Here is a 22705-nt window from a genome sequence, read left to right on the forward strand (position 1 = left end):
GGAAATCTCCAATTGATTCCAAAGTGGGTGGAGAATCATCTTCTTTTTCTTTTGCAGAGGCTTTAGTCTTTCTCATAGACATAATACAGCAATATTGGGATTTATAATAAGGTTTCAAAAAACTGGTAGAAAACAAAAAGATAGATAAGGTAGGAGCAAGTTCAAAAAGATGTTACCCCATTGGCTGCCAGCAGGGCTCTCCATCTTTGAATTAAACAAAAAATATCGTCATGTACCTCAAAGCACGATACCCCACAAAAAAATGTGATCTTATCAGCTAACTACATACATAGTCTAGAGTTCTTAAGACAACAACTAGAGTTTAAACCAATTAGTTGTCACATGAATTTATTTCTCTAATCTGAATGTTTGAAAATGGGAGCAAGTTGTCTTGAAAATCTATATAAATTTCAGTATAATTGACGAAGTTTTCATTTGCACTCAACAGTCAAAATTAAGAAAAGTTGATGGTTTTTGGAAACTGTTGACATTTGCCCTTTGAAGAGAGAAATTGATGTTCAATCTCCAAATTCTATAATGGACATATTACCACCAGATAACCTTAGCCAGATTCTCACACAGATACATCTGGCAAAAATCACACTAATGTCATCATGTACCTTGGTCAGTTTGTCAAGGACACAGTGTAAACGTTACAATCTCATATGGCCTGATAACATCTATTTTCAACCAAGTACGCATACAAGTTAATTATTCACATCGCAAGTTGCTTACATAATTGTGCCATCCTAAATTAGTCATTAAAACGAGCGGGACAAATATTTGAGAGCAAGATCCATAATTCAAGTTACATTTGATAACGACCCATATAAACACAGAAGTCCTGAACTTTGATAGATTCATGATGTAGACATGAAGTGTTTCATAATTATAGAACTATAATCAATAAACACACTGATACTAAACTTCATGAAGTTGTGAACTTATACACTTAGTGACCGCTTTATTAGGTACAGCTGCTTGTTAATGTAAATATCTAATCAGTCATTCAAGTGGCAGCAACTCAATGCACCAAGGCATGCAGATATGGTCAAGAGGTTAAGTTGTTGTTCATACCAGACACCAGAATGGTGAACAAACGTTATTTGTTACTTTGACCATGGAATGATTGTGGTGCCAGATGGAGTGGTTTAAGTATCTCAGAAACTGCAGATCTCATGAGATTTTCTTGGACAACAGTCTCTAGAGTTTACAGCTTATACTGCGAGAAACAAAAAAAAAATCCAGTGAGCAGCAATTCTGTGGGTGAAAATGCCTTGTTAATAGGAAAGGTCAGATGCTAATGACCAGACTGATTCAAGCTGACAAGAAGGCAACAGTAACTCAAATAATCGTACAGTGGTGTGCAAAAGAGCACCTCTGAATGCACATGTCGAACCATGAAGTGGATGGACTACAACAGCAGATGACCATGAGCATGCACTCAGTGGCCACTTGGTTAGGTACAGGAAGTACCTAATAAAGTGGCCACTTACTGTATAATAAGAGTTGTGTAACATGGAAACAGGCCATTTCACACAACTCAATAATTTCCTGAAGATATTAAGTAGTAAAATAGCCTAATGCTAGAAATGCCAAGCTAGGTAACATCAGTGAAGAGGGAAAAACTGAGTTATTAGTACTGGCCTGTCCTGATACAAACTGGAAAAGCCAGTAATCTGAAACTGTTCAATGTTGATCATTAGATTATGTTTCTCAAGCTTGCATTGGATTTTGTTGCAATAGTGCAAAAGGCCAAAGGCATAGAGATTAGAGTAGGACAGGAATGACAAATTAAAGTCACAAACAAATTGCATAAAATTGCCTTATTACAACACTAAGAGAATATTTTTAAAAAGTTGTGAATTTGACTTGTAATTATTTAAAGAATGATGATTCTACCAGCTCTTGAGGAGTCAAAATGTGATTTGTCATTAGCACCTGTCAAATTTGAATTATGCCAATTCAATATTAAGCCAATTATGAATGGCTATTTTGAAATAATTCTCAGGTATGTGATTAAGGATAAAATATGGGCACAAAATTAAATCATTGACAAAAGACTGTCTTTATATGATGAGATTAGTGGTCAAAAAAAACTTAATTTCAGCAACAGCAAATACTTGAAAACATTGTGCCATTTAGCCTTTTCAAGTACAAAGCAAATTCTGAAATGTACAGTATTGTGCAAAAAGTCTTAGTCTTAAGCCTAGGGTTCCTAAGACTTTGCACTGTAGTGTGTTTGTCAATGTAGTGTGGAGATAATAATTTGTAAAATCTGGTGGGAGCAAACGACATTGGGAATGGCAAGGGTGAAGTGCTGCGGGAGGGATGTGGGATAAGTGGCAGAGGAGTGCCAGGCGTGGGACAGGTGGCAAAGGAGTGCTGGGTGTGGGATGGGTCGGGTGCAACACACCCAAGCCTGAGACACCAGGCAAGGTATCTTGATTCCAATCAATTGGTTTATTGATTAATACAGAATGTCTCGCTGGCACTTCCCACTCCATCCCCATTTTCCCAACCATGATTGCCCTCTCCCTGCCCCATTCCCAATCTCAGTTCACAATAAAGACCCATATCAGAGTCAGTTTTATCATTACTCACGTCATGAAATTAGTTTATTTTTTGCGACAGCACTGTAGTACAACACATAAAATTACTGCAGTACTGTGCAAAAGTCTTAGGTATCCTAGCTATATTTCTGTGCATAAGATATTTGCAAGACCTGTAATTACTAAACACATGTAATTTAAGAACATTCAAGTCATTACATATTTTTGACCACAAATTCAGCTTTGTCCAGCTTTATTACTTTCAGCACAAAAATAGGATGATTGAACATGCATAAAGAAACCCTGAATTTAAAAATAGAAGTCTAAATTTTGTTAACCATATTCATAATAGTTTGTGAAGGACTCTAAAATACGTAAATATATTCCTGTACATTAATTGGTCCATAAATTTATATGTACCTACAGTATAATTATATGTACCTATATTCTGGGTGATAACAATGGCAAAATGAGTGCTTCCATTAAATCAATTGTAACATTCAATTCTGCATGTATATCTTAATGCAGCAATGTCCAAGTTACTCTCAGTGATCCATTGCACATTCACTACATGTACTGTTACAGGCTCCTATGACAAAAATCAAACAACACAAAAATAATAAGAATCTAAAGTACTTATAAGTGGTTCTACTGTAAAATGTTTGGAAAAATCATCCAATTACACAAACATCCAATTACTTTTTCTTAAATGGGGTTATGCACAAATTAGTGCTTTAACAATCTATTCCTCCAAATCTAATTTTTTGAAATGCAACTTTCTTACACCACTGCAAATCAAAATTTAAACAGTTTTCAAATCTAAACATTTGACATTCTGTATAATGTTTAAAAGGTTAAATGTAAATTTATTCCGTAATGGATTTATTGAGTATGCATGCAAAAAAATGAATCTCAGGGTCCTATATGATGATGTATATATACTTCGATTATAAATCTACTTTGAACTTTGAATTCTTTTATGTGAATGGCTACTATGTGATATTAAAGCTACTTGGAAAGAGGTACTTTCTTTGATCCTATGTCCATCACCACAAGTTGGAGAACAGGGGTTGTCAATGGGGTTATCCTAACCTTGTTTTGCTAGGTTGGATAAAAATACAGTTTGGGCACAACACGCAAGTTACAGAAAAAGCAATCCTTCACAGCTGATGTAATAAAGATCATGCAATCAATGCATTGATTAGTAGTTTTGCACAAAATCTGTGTTTGTAAATATGCTCTCATGAGAAATAAGCATGCTGCACAACCTGTTCTACTTTAAGAAATAACTGTTTAAGATTGCAAAAAGAATTGTAACATTCTTCTGCATTCACAGGTATTGTGAATAAAGTGAGAGTCTGGACTTGAAGTTCCTAAACTGAATAGTCTAACAACATCTCATCCGCTTGGGTGGTTTACAATCCAATGGCATGAATATTGAATTTTCAAATTTCAGGTAATGTAGGAGAGTCCTTACGTCAGGCACTTCTAGTCCAGGGATAACATGTACAGTGAAGATGCAATTAAAGTCACATATTTGAGTGGTTGACTTTGGTATCAGTTCAGTTAAAAACTCCAAATTGTGAAAATAATATCACCCTTCCTCTAATTATGGCATTTCTTCAAAATAACCAATTAGGAAGATACAGCCAGGGGACTATTAGCATTATTACTTTGTTGCCAGTTACAACGACTCGAGATAAGTCCAGTGCTCCCCGAAACAAGTTGCACAAGTATAAACCTGAAACCTACGCAAACTAAGCAGCTAAAACATGGAAAAAAACGAATTACAAAACAATTAAAAAGTGCCTCGGCCTGAAATATCGACTATTTATTAATTTCTATAGATGCTGCCTGATATAGAAACATAAAAACATAGAAAATAGGTGCAGGAGTAGGCCTTTCGGCCCTTCGAGCCTGCACCGCCATTCAGTACGATCATGGCTGATCATCCAACTCAGAACCCTGTACCTGCCTTCTCTCCATACCCCCTGATCCCTTTAGCCACAAGGGCCTTATCTAACTCCCTCCTAAATATAGCCAATGAACTGGCCTCAACTGTTCCCTGTGGCAGAGAATTCCACAGATTCACCACTCTCTGTGTGTGAAGAAGTTTTTCCTCATCTCGGTCCTAAAAGGCTTCCCCTTTATCCTCAAACTGTGACCCCTCGTTCTGGACTTCCCCAACATCGGGAACAATCTTCCTGCATCTAGCCTGTCCAATCCCTTTAGGATTTTATACATTTCAATCAGATCCCCCCTCAATCTTCTAAATTCCAGAAAGTATAAGCCTAGCCGATCCAGTCTTTGCTGCACTCCTCTAGCATTTTGTATGTTTCTACAAGCAAGCTAACTAGACACTGACTCACTTTAACTATTTATGTAATAAACAAATTATGTAATACATTTTGGAAAAAGAATCTCAACTGTCCAAAGACACATGACCCTGTAAAGGGATTTTGAAACATTTTAATCCTTCACTGCCGGCACAATCTGACAATTCTTCAAAATTGGGTACTTCAATTACACTTACATACAAATATAATCTACAAACTTCAAATGAGATAGTATCTTTAAATTTGCTGAAGTGATCTGAAATGTTTCAATGGTGAATGCTAGCAATGAACTTCACTAATGTAATTTCTTCTAATATTTTCTAACTGACTACATTAAGACATAAATAGCACATTTCGTATCCAGAATCTGCTTGGAAATGATAAATTTAAAAAATGGAAACTCTCAAGAAGTTTGGCAGTAAATGTGAGGAAGGGCTATCTTAACATTCCAATTGCATGAACTTTAAAAGAAGGACAGATTATATTCTTTACAATTTTACCTAAAAACTCTGTGATCTTTGCATTCAATGACACCATTTTTACACATTAACAACTCAAGACGACCAATATAGGTAGTTTCCCGTACCTGAGTTGTCTTTTGAGTCTTCAAATTCTACCTGGAAAAAGTAGCCGTTGTTCCTGAGTAAAAGACAACTACTGGGGTCATAGGAAATCTCCAAAGGTTTCAGTTGCGGATCGTACACACTCCTATCAGAGCTTAAGTTAATAGGAGACTGTCGGGTTCCATTTGAGGCAGATGTGTAATTCTGCCGTTCTTGTTCTGGAAAGAAATATGAAACATTAAAGATGACGACAACGGCAGAGATCAAAGAAGGTTGGTAAACGTATCAAACAAAAGCGCTGAAGATACTCACCGATTTTACGATAAAACAAATGCGATGAACTTAAACAGGTTTAAATCCAGACTTTGGGTCAGTTCAAATTATTAAAAAGACCATGTTAAAATTAGAAACTAACTGAATAATGATTTACCACGAAAACAGTATTTACCTACTGTAACCTGAAGGCAATTAATCGCAAACGTAAAATGATTGGAATGCTAAAGCGAGTGCTTACCTCTTGTCTTTGTGTTCCGGGTGCAAGAAGCAAGATTGCAATTTCTAATCGGGATCCAGATATGCCTTATTGGGAATCGTTTTGCAAAAGCAAAAATTGACTTGAAAGAAAACACCATTTTGGTTCAACGCTGCTACAATTCAGCGCAAAGCGGATGGAAATCTGATTCGAAATAGTCAAAGCAGAATTGTAACTGATACAGCCGGTTTGTGCAGGAATACTTCTATTGCAAAATATCCTGCTCTTCTATTGGTTTTGTGTTTCATCTCCCGGCTAAACTGCTTCTGTCACATGAACCCACCCATTCATGTTTATCGAACACAGCGCATGCGCTCCTCCCTCAGCGAATCAAATTATGAAGCCCTTAAATTTCAACATAAAGGTCTTTAGTCGCCGGGAAAAAAACGAGGGTAACATTTGTTGTTAATGACTTCATGTAGCCTGAAAGCAATTAAAAGTAATATGAATTTCATTAAAGTAAACAAACCGCAAAGAGCAATTAAGGCGAAATTATGTTGACGATATTTGTTAACCAGTCCACAGTGAATACGTATTTATCAGTACTGTATTGTGACAAAAACTTGATGGATGACTAAACTTAACGTAAGATCTGCTCGAGAGCCATCCTTTGTACAATTGCATGTCAGCATAAATGAAATACTAAACATCTGGATTGGGTCATGAATTTACAACTATCAAAGGCGAGCGTGTAAGCATCGTCCAAGGCTGTTTTCTCAGCCTTGCGCTTTAGTAAACATCTTATTTGTGGGCCAGGATTGCCAACTTGCTGCTAACAATTCACACGACTGAATTGGATGGTTATGAAATACTAACAATTCTGCCTCAACCAATTAAATAAATCTAATCATTAATAATATTTTTAAGGTTTCTGACCCAAAAGGATAACTAGTTTCTTTTTCCACAAATAATGCAGGACAACTTGAGTTCTTCCAGCATTTTCTGATTGTTAGATTCCAACATATGCTTTTTTAATTGTTTTTTTCTTGTCTATGAACATATTTTGATTCTCCCCTTTTAAACATTACAACTAAATATTATACAATGTAGATCAAAGTTCAAAGTAAATTTATTATCAAAGTACATATATATCACCATATTCAACCCTCAGATTCATTTTCTTGAAGACATATTCAATAACCCAACAATAGAATGAAAACTGTGATAAAATAATCATAGAATAGTAAATTGGATTAAACATTGGCTTTGCGTGAGAAGCCAGAGGGTGCAAGTAGATGGTTGCCTCTCTGACTTACTAGTGGAGTGCCGCAGGGATTGGAGCAGGGTCTGTTGTATTTTGTCATCTAGATGTATCATCTAGAATGTTTTATTCTGCTTGGATTTACCCTATCTATACTCCTCATAATTTTGTATACTTCTATCAAATCTCCTCCCAATATTCTATGTTCTAAAGAATACAGTCCTAACCTATTCAACCGGCCCTTAAAACTCAGGTGCTCTGGACCAAGCAACTCCTTGTAAATTTTTTCTGTACCCTTTCGACCTTGTTTACTTCTTTCCTGACCAAAACTTCTTACAATACTCTAAATTAGGACTAATCAACGTCTTGTACAACTTCAACATAACATCCCTATCCTCTGTACTCAATAAATTGATTTATAAAGGCCTATGTGCCAAAAGCTTTCTTTATGACCTTAATTATCTGTGATGCCACTTTCAATGAATTATGGACCTATATTCCTAGATCCCTTTGTTCTACCACACTCCTTAGCTCCCTACCTTTTACTGTGTAAGATCTACCCTGATTGGTCCTACCGAAGTACAAAACCTCACAGTTGTCTGAATTACATTCCATCTGCCATTTTTCAGCCCATTTGCCCAGCAGATGCATATCCCTCTGCAAGCCATGATGGCCTTCCTCACTATCTACTACACCCCTAATCTTCGTGTCATCCACAAATTTGCAGATGACGTTAACCACATTATCATCCACATCATTGATACAGATGAGAAACAAAGGACCCAGCACTGATCCCTGTGGCACACCACTAATCACAGGCCTCCAGTCAGAGGCAACCCCCTATCACTCTCTGGCTTCTCTCACAGCCAACGCGAGACAATTTACTACCTCATCCTCAATGCCGAGTGACTGAACCTTCTTGACCAGCCTCCCATGTGGGACCTTGCCAAATGCCTTACTAAAGTCCATGTAAATAACATCCACTTTACTGGTAATTTTTAGATTAGATTAGATTATGAGGAGCCTGGTGGTGAGTCCTGAGACTCTTGTGCCACCACCTCGACGGCAGCAGTGAGAAGAGAGAATGACCTTGGTGGTGGGGGGTCTTTGATGATGGATTCTGCTTTCCTGCAACAGCACTCTGTATAGATATGCTCAATGGTGGGGAGGGCTTTATCTGTGATGGACTGGGCTGTATCCACTTCTTTTTGTAGGGTTTTCTGTTCAAAGGCATTGGTGTTGGCATACCAGACTGTGATGTAGCCAGTCAGTATACTCTCCACCACCCATCTATAGAAGTTTGTCAAAATTAGATTAGGTTAGATTATGAGGACACGCAGTCCTCTTCTATTGTCATTTAGTAATGCATGCATTAAGAAATGATACAATGTTTCTCCAGAATGATATCACAGAAACACATGACAAACCGACTGAAAAACTGACAAAAACCACATAATGATAACATATAGTTACAACAGTGCAAAGCAATACCGTAATTTGATAAAGAACAGACCATGGGCATGGTAAAAAATCTCAAAGTCTCTCGAAAGTCCCATCATCTCACGCAGATGGTGAACCTCCAGCGCTGCAAACTTGCCAATGCAGCATCCTGGAAGCATCCGACCACAGTCCGACTCCGAGTCCATCTGAAAACTTTGAGCCTCCGACCAGCTCTCCGACACCGAGCACCATCTCTGCCGAGCGCTTTGACCCCGGCCCCAGCAACAGGCAATAGGCAAAGCCGAAGATTTGGGGCCTTCCCCTCCGGAGGTTCTCGATCACACAGTAGCACTCCAAGATCGATTAGACAGGATACCACGCATGAAGCCATGCTGACTAATCTTAATCAGTCAGTCTCTATCCAAATACTTACATATTCAGTCCGTTACAATACCTTACTATAACTTTCCACAACTGATGTCAGATTCATCAGCCTATAATTTCCTGGTTTCTGTTTCTGTTTTTTTAAAAACGCAGAAACAACATTGGCGGTCCTCCGGTCCTCTGGTACCTCTCCTGTCGCTGAGGATGTTTTAAATATCTCTGCTAGGGACCCGGAAGTTTCTTCACTTGCCTCCCTCAGGGTCCAAGGGAACACCACACAAAGCTCTGGGGATTTATCCACCCTGATTTTCCACCTCCTCCTTTGTAATCTTTACAGGGTCCATGAAGTTGACCCAGTAGAGACTATAGAATTTGCCTCACTTCTATAGAACCTGTATCCATCTCTCGAGTAAATAAAGATGCAAAAATTCATTTTAAATCTTCATCTGTTTTTGGCTCCACACATGGATTACCATTCTGGTCTTCCAAGGACCAAATTTATCCCTTGCAATCCTTTTGTTCAGAACATATCTGTAAAATCCTTTAGAATTCCCCTTCACCTTGTCTGCTAGAGCAACTAGTAGGGGAGATTTGATATGAAGGGGTAGAGATAAGGTAAATGCAAGCAGGTCGGGTGAGGTCATGGATTAAAGATGTCATAGCCTCAATCAGTGTATGACCCAGTATTAACACTATGTTTTTAACACAATAGGAAACTACCTGTAAGAATCATTTTACTGTTTTCACATGTATTCCTCTTTCACAAATCTTCAAAAGTACTATTTAAGTATTCACTAAATACTGTATCTTCACCCTCTTTTATCCGATTCCTTTTTCTTATTTAATCTCCACCATCCTTCACATTTCATTTCCTCCCACGCTAGACCCTTTCTTTGAATCATTAAAACATTTTTTAAATCACGGATACTCATAAAGTCATATAATCTACCTGCTTGGCATCTTTACACTAATCTTACATTCAATCAATTACCTATGCACTATGGTAATTTATAATAACCAATTAACCTCCTAAACCCATACTTTAGGAATATTGGAGGAAAGTATCCAAGACATCTTCAAGGAGCGGTACTTCAGAAAGGTGGTGTCCACTATTAAGGACCCCCAACATCCAGGATATGCCCTCTTTTCATTGTTACCATCAGGAAGGAGGTACAAAAGGCACACACTCAGCGATTCAGTAACAGCTTCTTTCCCTCTGCCATATGATTCTGAAATGAACATTGAACCCATGAACACTACCTCACTTTTTAAAAAATGTATGTTATTTCTGTTTTGCACTATTTTTAACTTACTGTAATTGATTTACTTAGTTATTTTTTTCTTTCTATATTATCACATATTGCATCGTACTACTGCCGTTAAGAAATGATCTTCCAGGCATCAATAGACTCTGGCATGGTTCCGGAAGACTGTAAGGTCGCAAATGTAGTTCCGCTGTTTAAGAAAGGAGGGGGGCAGCAAAAAGAAAATTACAGACCTATTAGTCTGACATCGGTAGTTGGAAAGTTATTCGAGTAATCCTCAAGGACGAGGTTATGAAATACTTCGAGGTGCATGACAAGATAGGCCCAAGCCAGCATGGTTTCGTGAAGGGAAGATCCTGCCTCACCAACCTATTAGAATTTTTTGAGGTAATATCAAAAAAGATCGACAAGGGAGAGGCTGTGGATGTTCTGTATTTGGATTTTCAAAAGGTCTTCGATAAGGTGCCGCAAAAGATGAGAGCCCATGGAATTACAGGAAAGATATTGGAATGGGTGGAGCATTGGCTGATAGGCAGAAAGCAAAGGGTGGGAATAAAGGGATCCTATTCTGATTGGTTGCAAGTTACTAGTGGTGTTCCACAGGAGTCGGTGTTGGGGCTGCTGCTTTTTACAATGTATATCGATGATTTAGATTATGGATTAAATGGTTTTGTGGCTAAGTTTACGGATGACACCAAGATAGGTGGAGGAGCAGGAAGTGTCGAAGAAACGGAAAAGTTGCAGAGAGACTTGGTCAGTTTAGGAGAGTGGGCAAAGAAATGGCAGATAAGATACAATGTTGAGCAATGTACATTTTGGAAGAAGAAATAATCAGGCAGATTATTATTTAGATGGGGAGAAAACTCAAAGATCGGAAGTGCAAAGGGACTTGGGGGTCCTCGTGCAGGATACCCTAAAGGTTAACCACCAGGTTGGATCGGCAGTAAGGAAAGTGAATGCTATGTTGGCATTCATTTCAAGAGGAATAGTGTGTAAGAGTACGAAGGTGTTGATGAGGCTCTATGGGGCTCATTTGGAATACTGTGTGCAGTTTTGGGCCCCCTATCTTAGAAGGGTTGTACTGATGTTAGAGAGAGTTCAGAGGTTTATGAGGATGATTCCTGGAATGCAGGGGCTAACATATGAGGAGCGTTTGTCGGCTCTTGGACTGTATTCATTAGAATATAGAAGGATGAGAGGGGATCTCATAGAAACATTTTGAATGTTGAAAGGGTGGGAAAGGCTGTTTCCCACAGTGGGTGAGTCCAGGACAAGAGGTCACAGACTTAGAATTAGAGGATACCCATTTAAAACAGAGGTGAGGAGAAATTTTTTTAGCCAGAGGGTCATGGATTTATGGAATTCGTTGCCACATATGGCTGTGGAGGCCCGATCATTAAGGGTGTTTAAGGAGGAGATTGATAGATATCTAATTAGTCAGGGTATCAAGGGATATGGGGAAAAAGCCAGAAATTGGAACTAGATGGGAGAATAATTTAGCTCATGGTGGAGTGGCGGCGCAGACTCGATGGACGGAATGGCCTACTTCTACTCCTTTGTCTTGTGATCTTGTGAAGTTAACAAATTTCACGACACACGCCGGTGATAATAATCCTGATTCTGAATTAAAATTAGTAAGGAACATTAAGCCAAGTAATTTCAAAGATTAAGTATCCTATAAATGATACAAAAAAATACTATTTAAAATTGCTGGCATGAAAAATTAAGTATGTATGTACAGGTCACCTGTCTTGCAAAGACACTGCCCAGAAGAAAGCAATGCTGAACCACTGTAAATATGAAATCCAATTACTTTTAATTATTAATTTTAAGATAAATGTCATTGAAAATTAAATTTACCAGTCTTGTTTTACTTCCCATTTGAAATAAATCTTCTTTCCTCTATTTCTTTTGTAGCTGATTTTACATATAATTCCCCAATTCAAATCTGCACCATCTCCTTTTACCTTCTATCTTGTGTTTTATAATTATTCAACCTAAATAAAATGTTTCAGATCCTAGGGCCTTCACTTCCCTCAGTGTATAATCTTCAATTTGCGCTTCCAACAATGTGACATAAAATATTTCAAAATCTAAAGGTTCAAGGGCAGTCTTGCTAAATGGAGGCATGTTTGAATTTTCCCCTTGCTGACCTTGGCTAAATCAGAGAAAGTTTTAGAAAGCTAAGGAATAATCTGATGGCCTTTGCCAAAAACATATTTACAGACCTAATTTGTTCCCCTATCACGCAAGGGAACTAGAACAAAATTCAGATGTCAACTTTGAAAGAGAAGGTTGCAAGGTTAAATCCAACTCCAGAAATCAAAGCAAAAGCAAGCTGGAGTATTACACCATTCTATCAGATTAATTCTTAGTTTTCTAATGGCTGGGGTCACCTGTCTTGCAAAGACACTGCCCAGAAGAAAGCAATGCTGAACCATGACTGTACAAAAATTTGCAAGAACAATCATGATCATGGCAAGACCATGACTGCCCATGTGATACGACGTGGCATATAATGAACGAACGATCGCCTGCATTGCCATTTTCAGGTAACTATGAACTTAATATATACAGTAAATGGCCTGGACCTTAGGATTGTATTTCAACGCTCCTAATGTACAGCAAACAGTAGGGACATATCCTCCTAGTATTCAGCATCACACAATGCATTACCTCACACTTGGCTGGATTAAATTTCATCTGTTGCTGCTCCGCCTGACTCCAGTTGATCTATGTTTTATTGCATTCTCAATCTTCCTTGCTATCTATGATTCTAGCAATTTTAAAATTGTCAGCAGATTTACTGATCAGACCATGACAAACATCAAATATCTCAACTCCAATCCCTCCAGTACACCACTGGTTTTAGACTGAGTTAGAAGATCAAACCTCCACCACTAATCTCTGCTTTCCATCACTATACCAATTTTGAATCCATTTTACCAACACATCTTGAATCCCATGTGCTTTAACTTTCCAGATCAATGCATCATGCAAAACGCTTTTTGACAATCCACATATACCATGTCTAGTGTTCCACCTTCATCAATTGTCCAGGCTAAAGTCATAAAAATATACAGCACAGAAACAGGCCCTTCAGTCCATCTAGTCCACTTTGAACCATTTAACCTGCCTACTCTTATCAACTTGCACCTGGACCATAGATCTCCATACTTCTACCATCCATGTACCTATCCAAACTTCCCTTAAATGTTGAAATCGAGCTTGCATGCAGCACTTGTGCTGGCAGCTTGTTTCACACTCATGACACTATGAGGGAACAAGATCCCCTCATGTTTCCCTTAACTTCTCATCTTTCACCCTTAATTCATGACCTCTACTTGTCATCCCACCCAACCTCAATGGAAAAAGCCTGCTTGCATTTACCCTATCTATAACCCCTCAATTTTGTATACCTCTGTCAAATCTCTCCTTAGTCTGCTACATTCCATGGAAACTACTCAATCTTTCTTTATACAAACGTTTGTAACTCAAGTCCTCCCAATGTGCCAAAAGCTTTCTTTATGACTCTAACTACCTGCACCCCGACTTTCAATGAATTATGGACCTGTATTCCCAGATCCCTTTGTTCCACCGCACTCCTCAGTGTCCAACTGTTCACTGTGCAAGACCTACCCTGGTTGGTCCTACTGAAGTGCAAAATCTTGCACTTGTCTGTATTAAATTCCACCTGCCCTTTTTTCCAGCTGGTCCAGATCCCTCTGCAATATTTTTTTCTCGTTGTCCACTAAACCTCCAATCTTGGTGTTATCCACAAATTTGCTGATCCAGTTAACCACATTGTCATCTATATCAATGATATGAACGTTAAACAACAATAGACCTAGCACCAATCCCTGCGGCACTCCACTAGTCAAAGGCCTCCAGAGAGGCCCCCATCTACTACCGCCTTGACACTGCCTTGTGCAGCTGGATCCTGGACTTCCTGTCAGATCATCAGCAGGTGGAAAGAGTGGACTCCCTCATCTCCACCCCTCTGACTCTCAACACAGAAGCCCCTCAGGGATGTGTACTAAGACCCCCCTTTACTCCCTGTTTACCCATGTCGCCAACCACAGCTCTAATCTGCTATTTAAATTTGCTGATGACACTACATTGATTGGCCTAATCTCAAACAATAACAAGGTGGCTACAGGGAAGAAGTCATCTCCCTCACACAGTGGTCCACATGTATGTAAAGGATGTAAGAAGTAAAGTCAATTCAATTCAATTCTCTGGGCTCTCCCGCAAAGCCAACGTCTAATCCAACTTGCATCCTCACCTTGAATGCTGAGGAACTGAACCTTCCTGACCAACCTCCCATGTGGGACCTTGTCAACTACCTAGCTAAAGTCCATGTAGACAATGTCCACTGCCTTGCCTTCATCCACTTTCCTGGTAACTTCCTTGAAAAACTCTATTATATTAGTTAGACATGACCTACCACACACAAAGCCATGCTGACTATCCCTAATCAGTCCACGTCTATTCAAATACTCATATATCGAGTCCTTTAGAATACCGTCCAGTACCTTTCCCACAACTGGTATCAGGCTCAGCAGCCTATCATTTCCTGATTCATTTTTAGAGCCTTTTTTAAACAGCAGAAAAACATTAGCTATTCTCCAATCCTATGGTGCATCACCTGTCATGAATGATGATTTACATATCTCTGCAAATTCTGCATTTGCCTCCCACAACGTCTGAGGAAACATCTTCTCAGGTCTTTGGGATTTATCCACCTTAATTTGCCCCAAGACAACAAACACCTCCTCCTCTGTAATCTGTATAGGGTCCATAACCTGGCTGCTGTTTTGCCTCACTTCTATAGACTCTGTATCCATCTCCCAAGTAAATACTGATATAAAAGATCCATTTAAGGTTTCCCCCATCTCTTTTGGTCATCTCTTTTACCATTCTGACCTTCCACAGGAGAAATTCTTGTCCCTTGCAGTCCTTTTGCTCTTAAAGTACACGTAGAATCCCTTAGGATTCTGCTTCACCTTGTCTGCTAGGGCAACCTCATGTCTTTTAGCACTCCTGATTTCTTTCTTAAGTGTTCTCTTGCATTTCTTATACTCCATAAATACTTCATTTGTTCCTATCTGCCTGTACCTGCTATGCATCTCGGTTTTCTTAAACAAGGCCTCACAATCTCTGGAAAAACAAGATTCCCTATACCTGTTATCTTTACCTTCTATTCTGACAGGCTCATACAAGCTTTGTACTCAAAATTTCACTTTTGAAGGCCTCCCACTTACCAAGTGCACCTTTGCCAGAAAACAGCCTGTCACAGTCCACACCTTTCAGACACCATCAAAATTGACCTTTCGCCAATTTAGAATTTCAACCTGTGAACCAAACTCTGTATTTTTCCATATTTACTTTGAAACTAATGGCATTATGATCACTACAATGGGATAGATGCAGTGTTCCCCTACAGTGGAACTTCTATGTACTCATTAAGGAAACTTTCCTGAACATGTTTGACAAATTCTATCCCATCTAGTTCTTTTAGAGTATGGGGTCCAAGTTGCTATGTAGAAAGTTAAAAATCACCAACTATCACAGCTATCACAACTATCTTAGAACCGTCTGCAATCTTCATAAACTCGTTCCTTTAAATCCCTTGGATTGTTGGGTAGTCTGTAATATAGCCCCATTAATGTGGTCATTTCTTTCTGCTTCCTCAGTTCCAACCATAAAGCCTCACTAGACAAGTTGTCCTGACTAAGCACTGCCATAATATTTCCCCTGACTAATTATGCTACCCATTCCCCTTTTATCCCTCCTGCTCTGTTGTGCCTAAAACAGCAGAACCTTGGAATAATAAGCTGCCAGTCCTGCCCCTCTTGCAACTGTCTCACTAATGGTTACAGTATCATAATTCTATGTTGATCTGTGCCCTGAGCACATCTGCCTTTCCTACAATACTTCTTACAGTGAAATATACACAGCTCAGGACATTTGTTGTACCATGCTCAACCTTTCAATTCCTGACTTTGTCTGAGGTCTTAACAACACGTCTCCACAACCTATTATATGTCTGGCACTCTGGTTCCCATCCCCTTGGAACTCTTGTTTAAACATCCCCATGCAGTAGAAGCAAGCCTTTCCACTAGGATATTAGTCCCCCTCCAGTTCAGGTACAAATCATCTCTTCTATACAGGTCCCACCTTCCCTGGAAGAGAGCCCAATGATACAAAAACAAAATCGGACACCCTTTCTCCTTCACCACCTCCTCATCCATGTGTTAAACTGTATGATCTTCCTAGCTCTGGCTTTGCTAGCAGGTGGCAGGGCGAGCAATCCTGAAATTAGAATTCTGGAGGTCCTGCCCTTCAACCTAGCACCTAACTCCCTGAACTCATTTTGCAGAATTTTGTCTCTCTTCCTACCTATGTCATTTGTACCTACACGGACCAGGACCTCTAGTTGCTCACCCTCTCATTAAGAATGATGAGGACTCAATCGAAATGTCCTAGACCCTGGCACATGGGAGGTAACATACCATCTGTGAATCTCGTTCTCACCCACAGAACTTGCTTTCTGTTTCCCTAACCAACGAATCCCCTAACATCACAGCTTGCCTCTTCTCCCCCTTGCCTTCTGAGTCATAGATTCAGACACAGTGCCAGAGATCTGATAGCTGTGACTTTCTTCTGCTAGGTTATTCCCACCTCCAACAGTATCCGAAATGTAGACCTGTTGTTGAGGAGGAATGGCCACAGGGTGACTCTGTACTTGCTGCTTATCCTCATTCCCCTTCTTAACTATCACCCAGTGTCCTGTGTTCTGCACTTTGGGTGCAACTACCTCTTTATGTCCTACCCATCACCACCTCAGCCTCCTGAATAATCCAGAGTTCATCTAGTTCCACCTCCAAGTCCTTAACACAGAATGTCAGAAGCTGTAGCTGGATGCAGTTCTCACAGGTGAAGTTGTCAGGTACACAGAAGGTTTCCCTGCCTTCCCACATCCGCAAGAGGAGCATTCAACTATCCAGCCTGGCATCTCTACTATTCTAACTGTGCAAATACAAAGAAGGAATAAACGGGGGGGGGGGGGGGCAAAAAAATCCACCTATAACTTTTTTGCCTTCTCTCACTCAAGCCTTTCCTCACTAAAGCCGAGATCTAAAGCCTCAAAATCCCTACTCTAACACTGTCCACTCCAAAAATGCCTGCTCCACTTGTCCCTCCATTATTTTAATTTGTTCTTGCCAATCAATTTTGATTGCTGACTGGCTGCTGCTCAAAACACCAACCTGCCACAACTCGATGCCTTACGTACTCAATTGGCGAACCTGAGTGAGCTGCATTTTCTCACATTTCGGATCACGGACTGCCAATGCTCACAACTACGTCTGAAATAAACTCAAATTTGACTTGAGATATAGGATTTGTCTAGCAAAAAAACGTGCCAACTCTCTCTAATCATTCCCGGCTTTGCCAAGTCAACAACTGTTTGTTAATAATTTTCCTACTACTAATAGGAGGCTCTTGACCTGTAGCTTCCAGTTTAACCCTACTATATATTTTGAATTAAAGAACAGTCCCATTTTATAAGCAGTTGTGTACCATTTATAATCTTCCAATTGCTTTGCTACTATTCCCACATTACAAGGCAATTGGAAGATTATGTCTTCGGCCTCTGGCATTTCCAGTTTACGTAATTCAATAATCCAGTGAGTATTGCAGCTTTTTCAGATAATTCCATTTGAGAACTTTCAACATTTAATTATCTCAATCTATTTTTATCCGATCCAACATTGCTACTGCTTCCTCTTTTACTGTTGCACCAGTAGCATCCTCTTCTAGTGAAGCAGATGGAAAATACCAAAGTGAATATTGTGGATGCTAGAAATCTGAAAATAAAACAAAAACCTGGTAAATATTCAGGTCAAGTAAAATTCACAAAGAGGGAAATCGACATTGTTGGAAGTTATCAGAATAGATGCAGGTTAAACCATTGACCACCCTTTTCTGCTTCGTATAAGACCATAAGACAAAGGAGCAGAAGTTGGCCATTCGGCCCATCGAGTCTGCTCCACCATTTTATCATGAGCTGATCCATTCTCCCATTTAGTCCCACACCCCCGCCTTCTCACCATAACCTTTGACGCCCTGGCTACTCAGATACCTATCAATCTCTGCCCTAAATACACCCAATGACTTGGCCTCCACTGCCGCCCGTGGCAACAAATTCCATAGATTCACCAATTATAATTAATTCATAATTAATTGTATAATTACAAAATTCATTTGTTTTATCTGGTATTTCAGCTACTATTTTCATTTCCGTTTTTAAAAATCTTATATTTTGTCACTGTATTACTTTTTCTTTCCTAGTTTAATCTCTGGGAATATACCTCAGTTAATCTGGACTTGGATGTCATTTCCTTCTCATTAACTATGTCAATTCCCCTCTGCAAAATTCACAATTTGCCTTTCAATTTTTGTTTCTCATTCAACTGAACCATATTTTCTTTCCAACTCACTGGTTAGTTCTTCTTTATATTTGTATTTGTCTGTCCTAATTATTCTGAATGTGATTATATTCTAACCGAAACCCTCTCAAGTGATGCTCCATTTGGCTTTTCTGCATGCCTTTCTTCCTCTTTGGGAGACAACCTATTTCAAGAACATAAGAAATAGGAGCAGGAGTAGGCCATCCGACCCATTGAGCCTGCCCCACTATTCAGTAAGATCATGGCTGATCTGTCCGTAAACTCAACTCCATCCTCCTGCCTTTTCCCCATAACCCTTAATTCCCTTACTATGTAAAAACCTATCTAACTGTTTCTTAATTATATTTAGTGAGGTAGCCTCAACTGCTTCCCTGGGCAGAGAATACCACAGATTCACCACTCTCTGGGAAAAAACAGTTTCTCCTCATCTCTGTCCTAACTCTTCTCCCCTGAATCTTGAGGCAACGTCCCCTAGTTCTAGTCTCACCTACCAATGGAAACAAATTTCCTACTTCTATCTTATCTATCCCTTTCAAAATTTTGTATAAGATCCCCTCTCATTCTTCTGAACTCCAGAGAGTATAGTCCCAGATGAGTCTCCTCATAAGTTAACCCCTTCATCCCTGGAACCAACCTAGTTAACCTCCTCTGCACTGTCTCTAAAGCCAGTATATCCTTCCTCAAGTACGGAGACCAGAACTGCACACAGTACTGCCTCACCAGTACCCTGTATAGTTGCAGCATGACCTCCCTGCTCTTGAATTCAATCCCTCTGGCAATGAAGGCCAACATTCCATTTGCCTTCTTAATAACCTGTTGTACCTGCAAGCCAACCTTTTGCGATTCATGAACAAGCACTCCCAAGTCCCTCTGCATAACAGCATGCTGCAATCTTTCATCATTTAAGTAATACTCTGCTCTTCTATTATTCCTTCCAAAGTGGATGATCTCGCATTTACCAACATTGTATTCCATCTGCCAGACCTTGGCCCAATCACTTAACCTATCTATATCCCCCTGCAGATTCTCCACGTCCTCTGTACAATTTGCTTTTCCACTCAGTTTAGTGTCATCAGTAAATTTTGCTACGCTACACTCAGTCCCCTCTTCCCAATCATCATTGTAAATGGTATCATCATTGTAAATGGTAAACAGCTGCAGGCCCAGCACCGACCCCTGCGGCACCCCACTCACCACTGACTGCCGACCAGAGAAACACCCATTTATACCAACTCTCTGCCTTCCATCGGTTAACCAATCCACTATCCATGCCAATACACCTCCTCCGACTCCATGCATCGGTATCTTATATTATAAGTCTCTTGTGCGGCACCTTATTGAATGCCTTCTGAAAATCCAAGTATACGACATCCACCTGGTCCCCTCTATCCACTGCACTCATTATGTCCTCAATGAACGCCAGTAAGTTTGTCAAACAGGACCTGCCCTTTCTGAATCCATGCTGCATCTGACTAATGGAACCACTCCTTTCTAGATGTTTCACTATTTCTTCCTTAATGACAGCTTCACGCATTTTCCTGACTACAGATGTTAAGCTAACTGGCCTGTAGTTGCCCCGTCTTTTGCCTATATCCATTTTTAAAAAGTGGTGTGACATTTGCTGTCTTTCAATCCACCGGGATCTGCCCAGAGTCTAGAGAGTTTTGATAAATGATTACCAATGCATCTACTATAACCTTCGCTAATTCCTTGAGCACCTTGGTATGCATCCCATCAGGACCAGGGGACTTATCTACTTTCAGGCCCTCCAGTTTGCTCATCACTATCTCTTTAGTGACAGTGATTTTCCCGAGGTCTTCACCTCCCATCTCGTCCATAACATCCTTCTTTGGCATATTAGATGTGTCCTCCACCGTGAAGACCGACACAAAATAGTTGTTGAATGCCTCAGCCATTTCCTTATCATCTAATATCAATTTCCCCTTATTGTCTTCCAAGGGACCTATGTTGACTTTAGCCAACTTCTTCTGCTTTATATATTTATAAAAACTTCTGCTATCTGTTTTTATATTTTGTGCTAATTCACTTTCATACTCTATCTTCCCTTATTTCTTATTTAGTTGTTCTTTAGTGCTTTTTAAAGTCTTCCCAATCCTCCAGTCTCCCACGACTCTTTGCGACTTTGTACACCAGCTTTTAATTTGATTCTATCATTTATTTCTTTAGTTATCCAAGGCTGCTCTCCCCACATTTACTATCCTTACTTTTGACTGGAATATACCTCTGTTGAGCACTGTGAAAAATCCCTTTGAAAGTATTCCACTGATCATCATCTGACCTACCAAATAGCCTGTGCTCCCAATCCACATTAGCAAACTCCTCCCTCATCCTGTTGTAGTCTCCCTTGCTCAAGCATAATACACTAGTTTTAGATCTAACTATTTCATCCTTCATCTGAATGCGAAATTCGATCATACTATGATCACTCTTTCCAAGAGGATCCCTGACTACAAGATCGTTAATCTTACCTGTCTCATTGCACAGGACTAGATCTAAGATAGTATTTTCCCTTGTAGATTGACTAACATGTTGCTCAAGAAAGCAATCACGGATGCATTCTGTGAAGTCCTCCTCAAGACTTCCTTGACCAACCTGGTTCACCCAATCTATGTGGAAGTTAAAATCCCCCATGACAACTGCCGTTGCGTTCTTACAAGCCTCAGTTATTTCTTGGTTAATTGCCTCTGCTACTGCAATATTTTTATTAGGTGGCCTATAGATAACACCCACCAATGATTTTTTCCCTTTACTATTCTTAATTTCTACCCAGATGGACTCAACATTCTGCTCCGTAGATCTTATATCGTCTCTCACAATCGCCCTGATCTCATCCCTAATCAAGAGCGCCACTCCACCTCCTCTGCCTTCCTGCCTACCTTTCCGTATTACCTGAAATCATTGCCATCTTTATTCATGATACTGTTACCAGGACAGTCCATTTACTCACAATTACTCATTTTCACAATCACGTTCTTGTATCTTGCATCATGTCTTTTCTCTGCATTTCACTTTGGAATCTTATTGTATAGATAGCTCCTTAGGCATAAAAAAATTCCGTTATTTTTAATCCCCCATCTACATTAATTCTTTTTTCTACTATTGAGCACTTCGCTCCATTGATTTAGTTGACTAAAGTGTTAGTGTTAGGCAAATATTCGGCGCAGATTCAGAGGAGATACCAGAATACATTTTTGACAGGTCTTTTGGACCTAGGACAGTGTCGGATCAACTAACAACGTGTACCGATAGATTTATCGGTTACGGAACTGAAACAATATAATAAGTTTTACCTAACTAAACTTATGAGGAAGTAATCCTTCAAAATGAAATTCTAAATGTCACATTTCAGAACCTGACAGAACCACATCAAACTAACACTAATACAAATATAAAAAATATTCAGCAGTATTGATTTAAAATGGTTCGGCACCCGCTCATTCTTTCATTCCGTTTATTAAAGTTTCCCGATGAAATGCAAACCAGAAATAAAACAAACATAATAGTGAACATCATTTCCAAACAAAATCTCAGTGAAGTAGATTTAATAACAAGTGAACAAAATGAACCTACATTTCTTTTTTTTGTGTGTTGATCCATGATTTTCCCTTTACCCTTATAAAGGATTTTTAACATATTGGTGGGGATGAGGTGATAAAATGTCTTACCATGAAAGTTAGCAGTAAAGCTGAGCTCGGTGCGTCGCCGACTGCGGGCAGCCTCGCTCTCCCCCTGCCGATGGCTTCAGCGGGCGAAGCACGAAGAAGGAGCGAGCGAGCAGGCGAGCGCGCGCAGAGCCCGCAGCTAGCGGCCCGTCGCCATTTTAGTTGCCTGCCGCCAAGCCGTTGCTGTGCCGGAGCGATTCTCTCGCGAGGAAGGACGCCATTATCGGATTTTAACAAGCAAGGAACGAGAACTGAACGGTAATAACCACCGCGAT

General features: G+C 39.7%; 2 protein-coding genes and 1 long non-coding RNA gene across 9 annotated transcripts in view; 1 reads left to right on the forward strand and 2 right to left on the reverse strand.

Moving 5' to 3' along the window:
* Positions 1-6406, reverse strand: part of ca5a (carbonic anhydrase Va) — a 64551-nt gene extending 58145 nt beyond the window's left edge. Inside the window, exons 1-2 of the mRNA XM_063067019.1 lie at positions 5966-6406; positions 5475-5669 (exon numbers count right to left, since the gene is read on the reverse strand). Of these exons, the coding sequence (XP_062923089.1) occupies positions 5475-5669; positions 5966-6083 (313 nt within the window). The 5' untranslated portion in view covers positions 6084-6406. The remainder of the gene's footprint in view (positions 1-5474; positions 5670-5965) is intronic.
* A 6-nt stretch (positions 6407-6412) lies between these two features.
* Positions 6413-22566, reverse strand: LOC134356233 (uncharacterized). The gene is made up of 3 exons (XR_010020307.1): positions 22434-22566; positions 21716-21804; positions 6413-18144 (listed from the first exon to the last, which is right to left on the reverse strand). It is a non-coding gene; the product is annotated as an uncharacterized LOC134356233 (long non-coding RNA).
* The window catches only part of banp (BTG3 associated nuclear protein), a 177383-nt gene continuing 177229 nt past the window's right edge, over positions 22552-22705 (forward strand). For 5 of the 7 annotated variants that reach the window (XM_063067009.1, XM_063067013.1, XM_063067015.1 and 2 more), the window contains exon 1: positions 22552-22688. The gene's annotated coding sequence lies outside the window, so the exon portion shown is untranslated. The remainder of the gene's footprint in view (positions 22689-22705) is intronic. The other 2 variants (XM_063067010.1, XM_063067011.1) reach the window with 1 other exon arrangement.

Source organism: Mobula hypostoma, chromosome 14, assembly GCF_963921235.1.
Source record: "Mobula hypostoma chromosome 14, sMobHyp1.1, whole genome shotgun sequence".
Classification (NCBI taxonomy): domain Eukaryota; kingdom Metazoa; phylum Chordata; class Chondrichthyes; order Myliobatiformes; family Myliobatidae; genus Mobula; species Mobula hypostoma.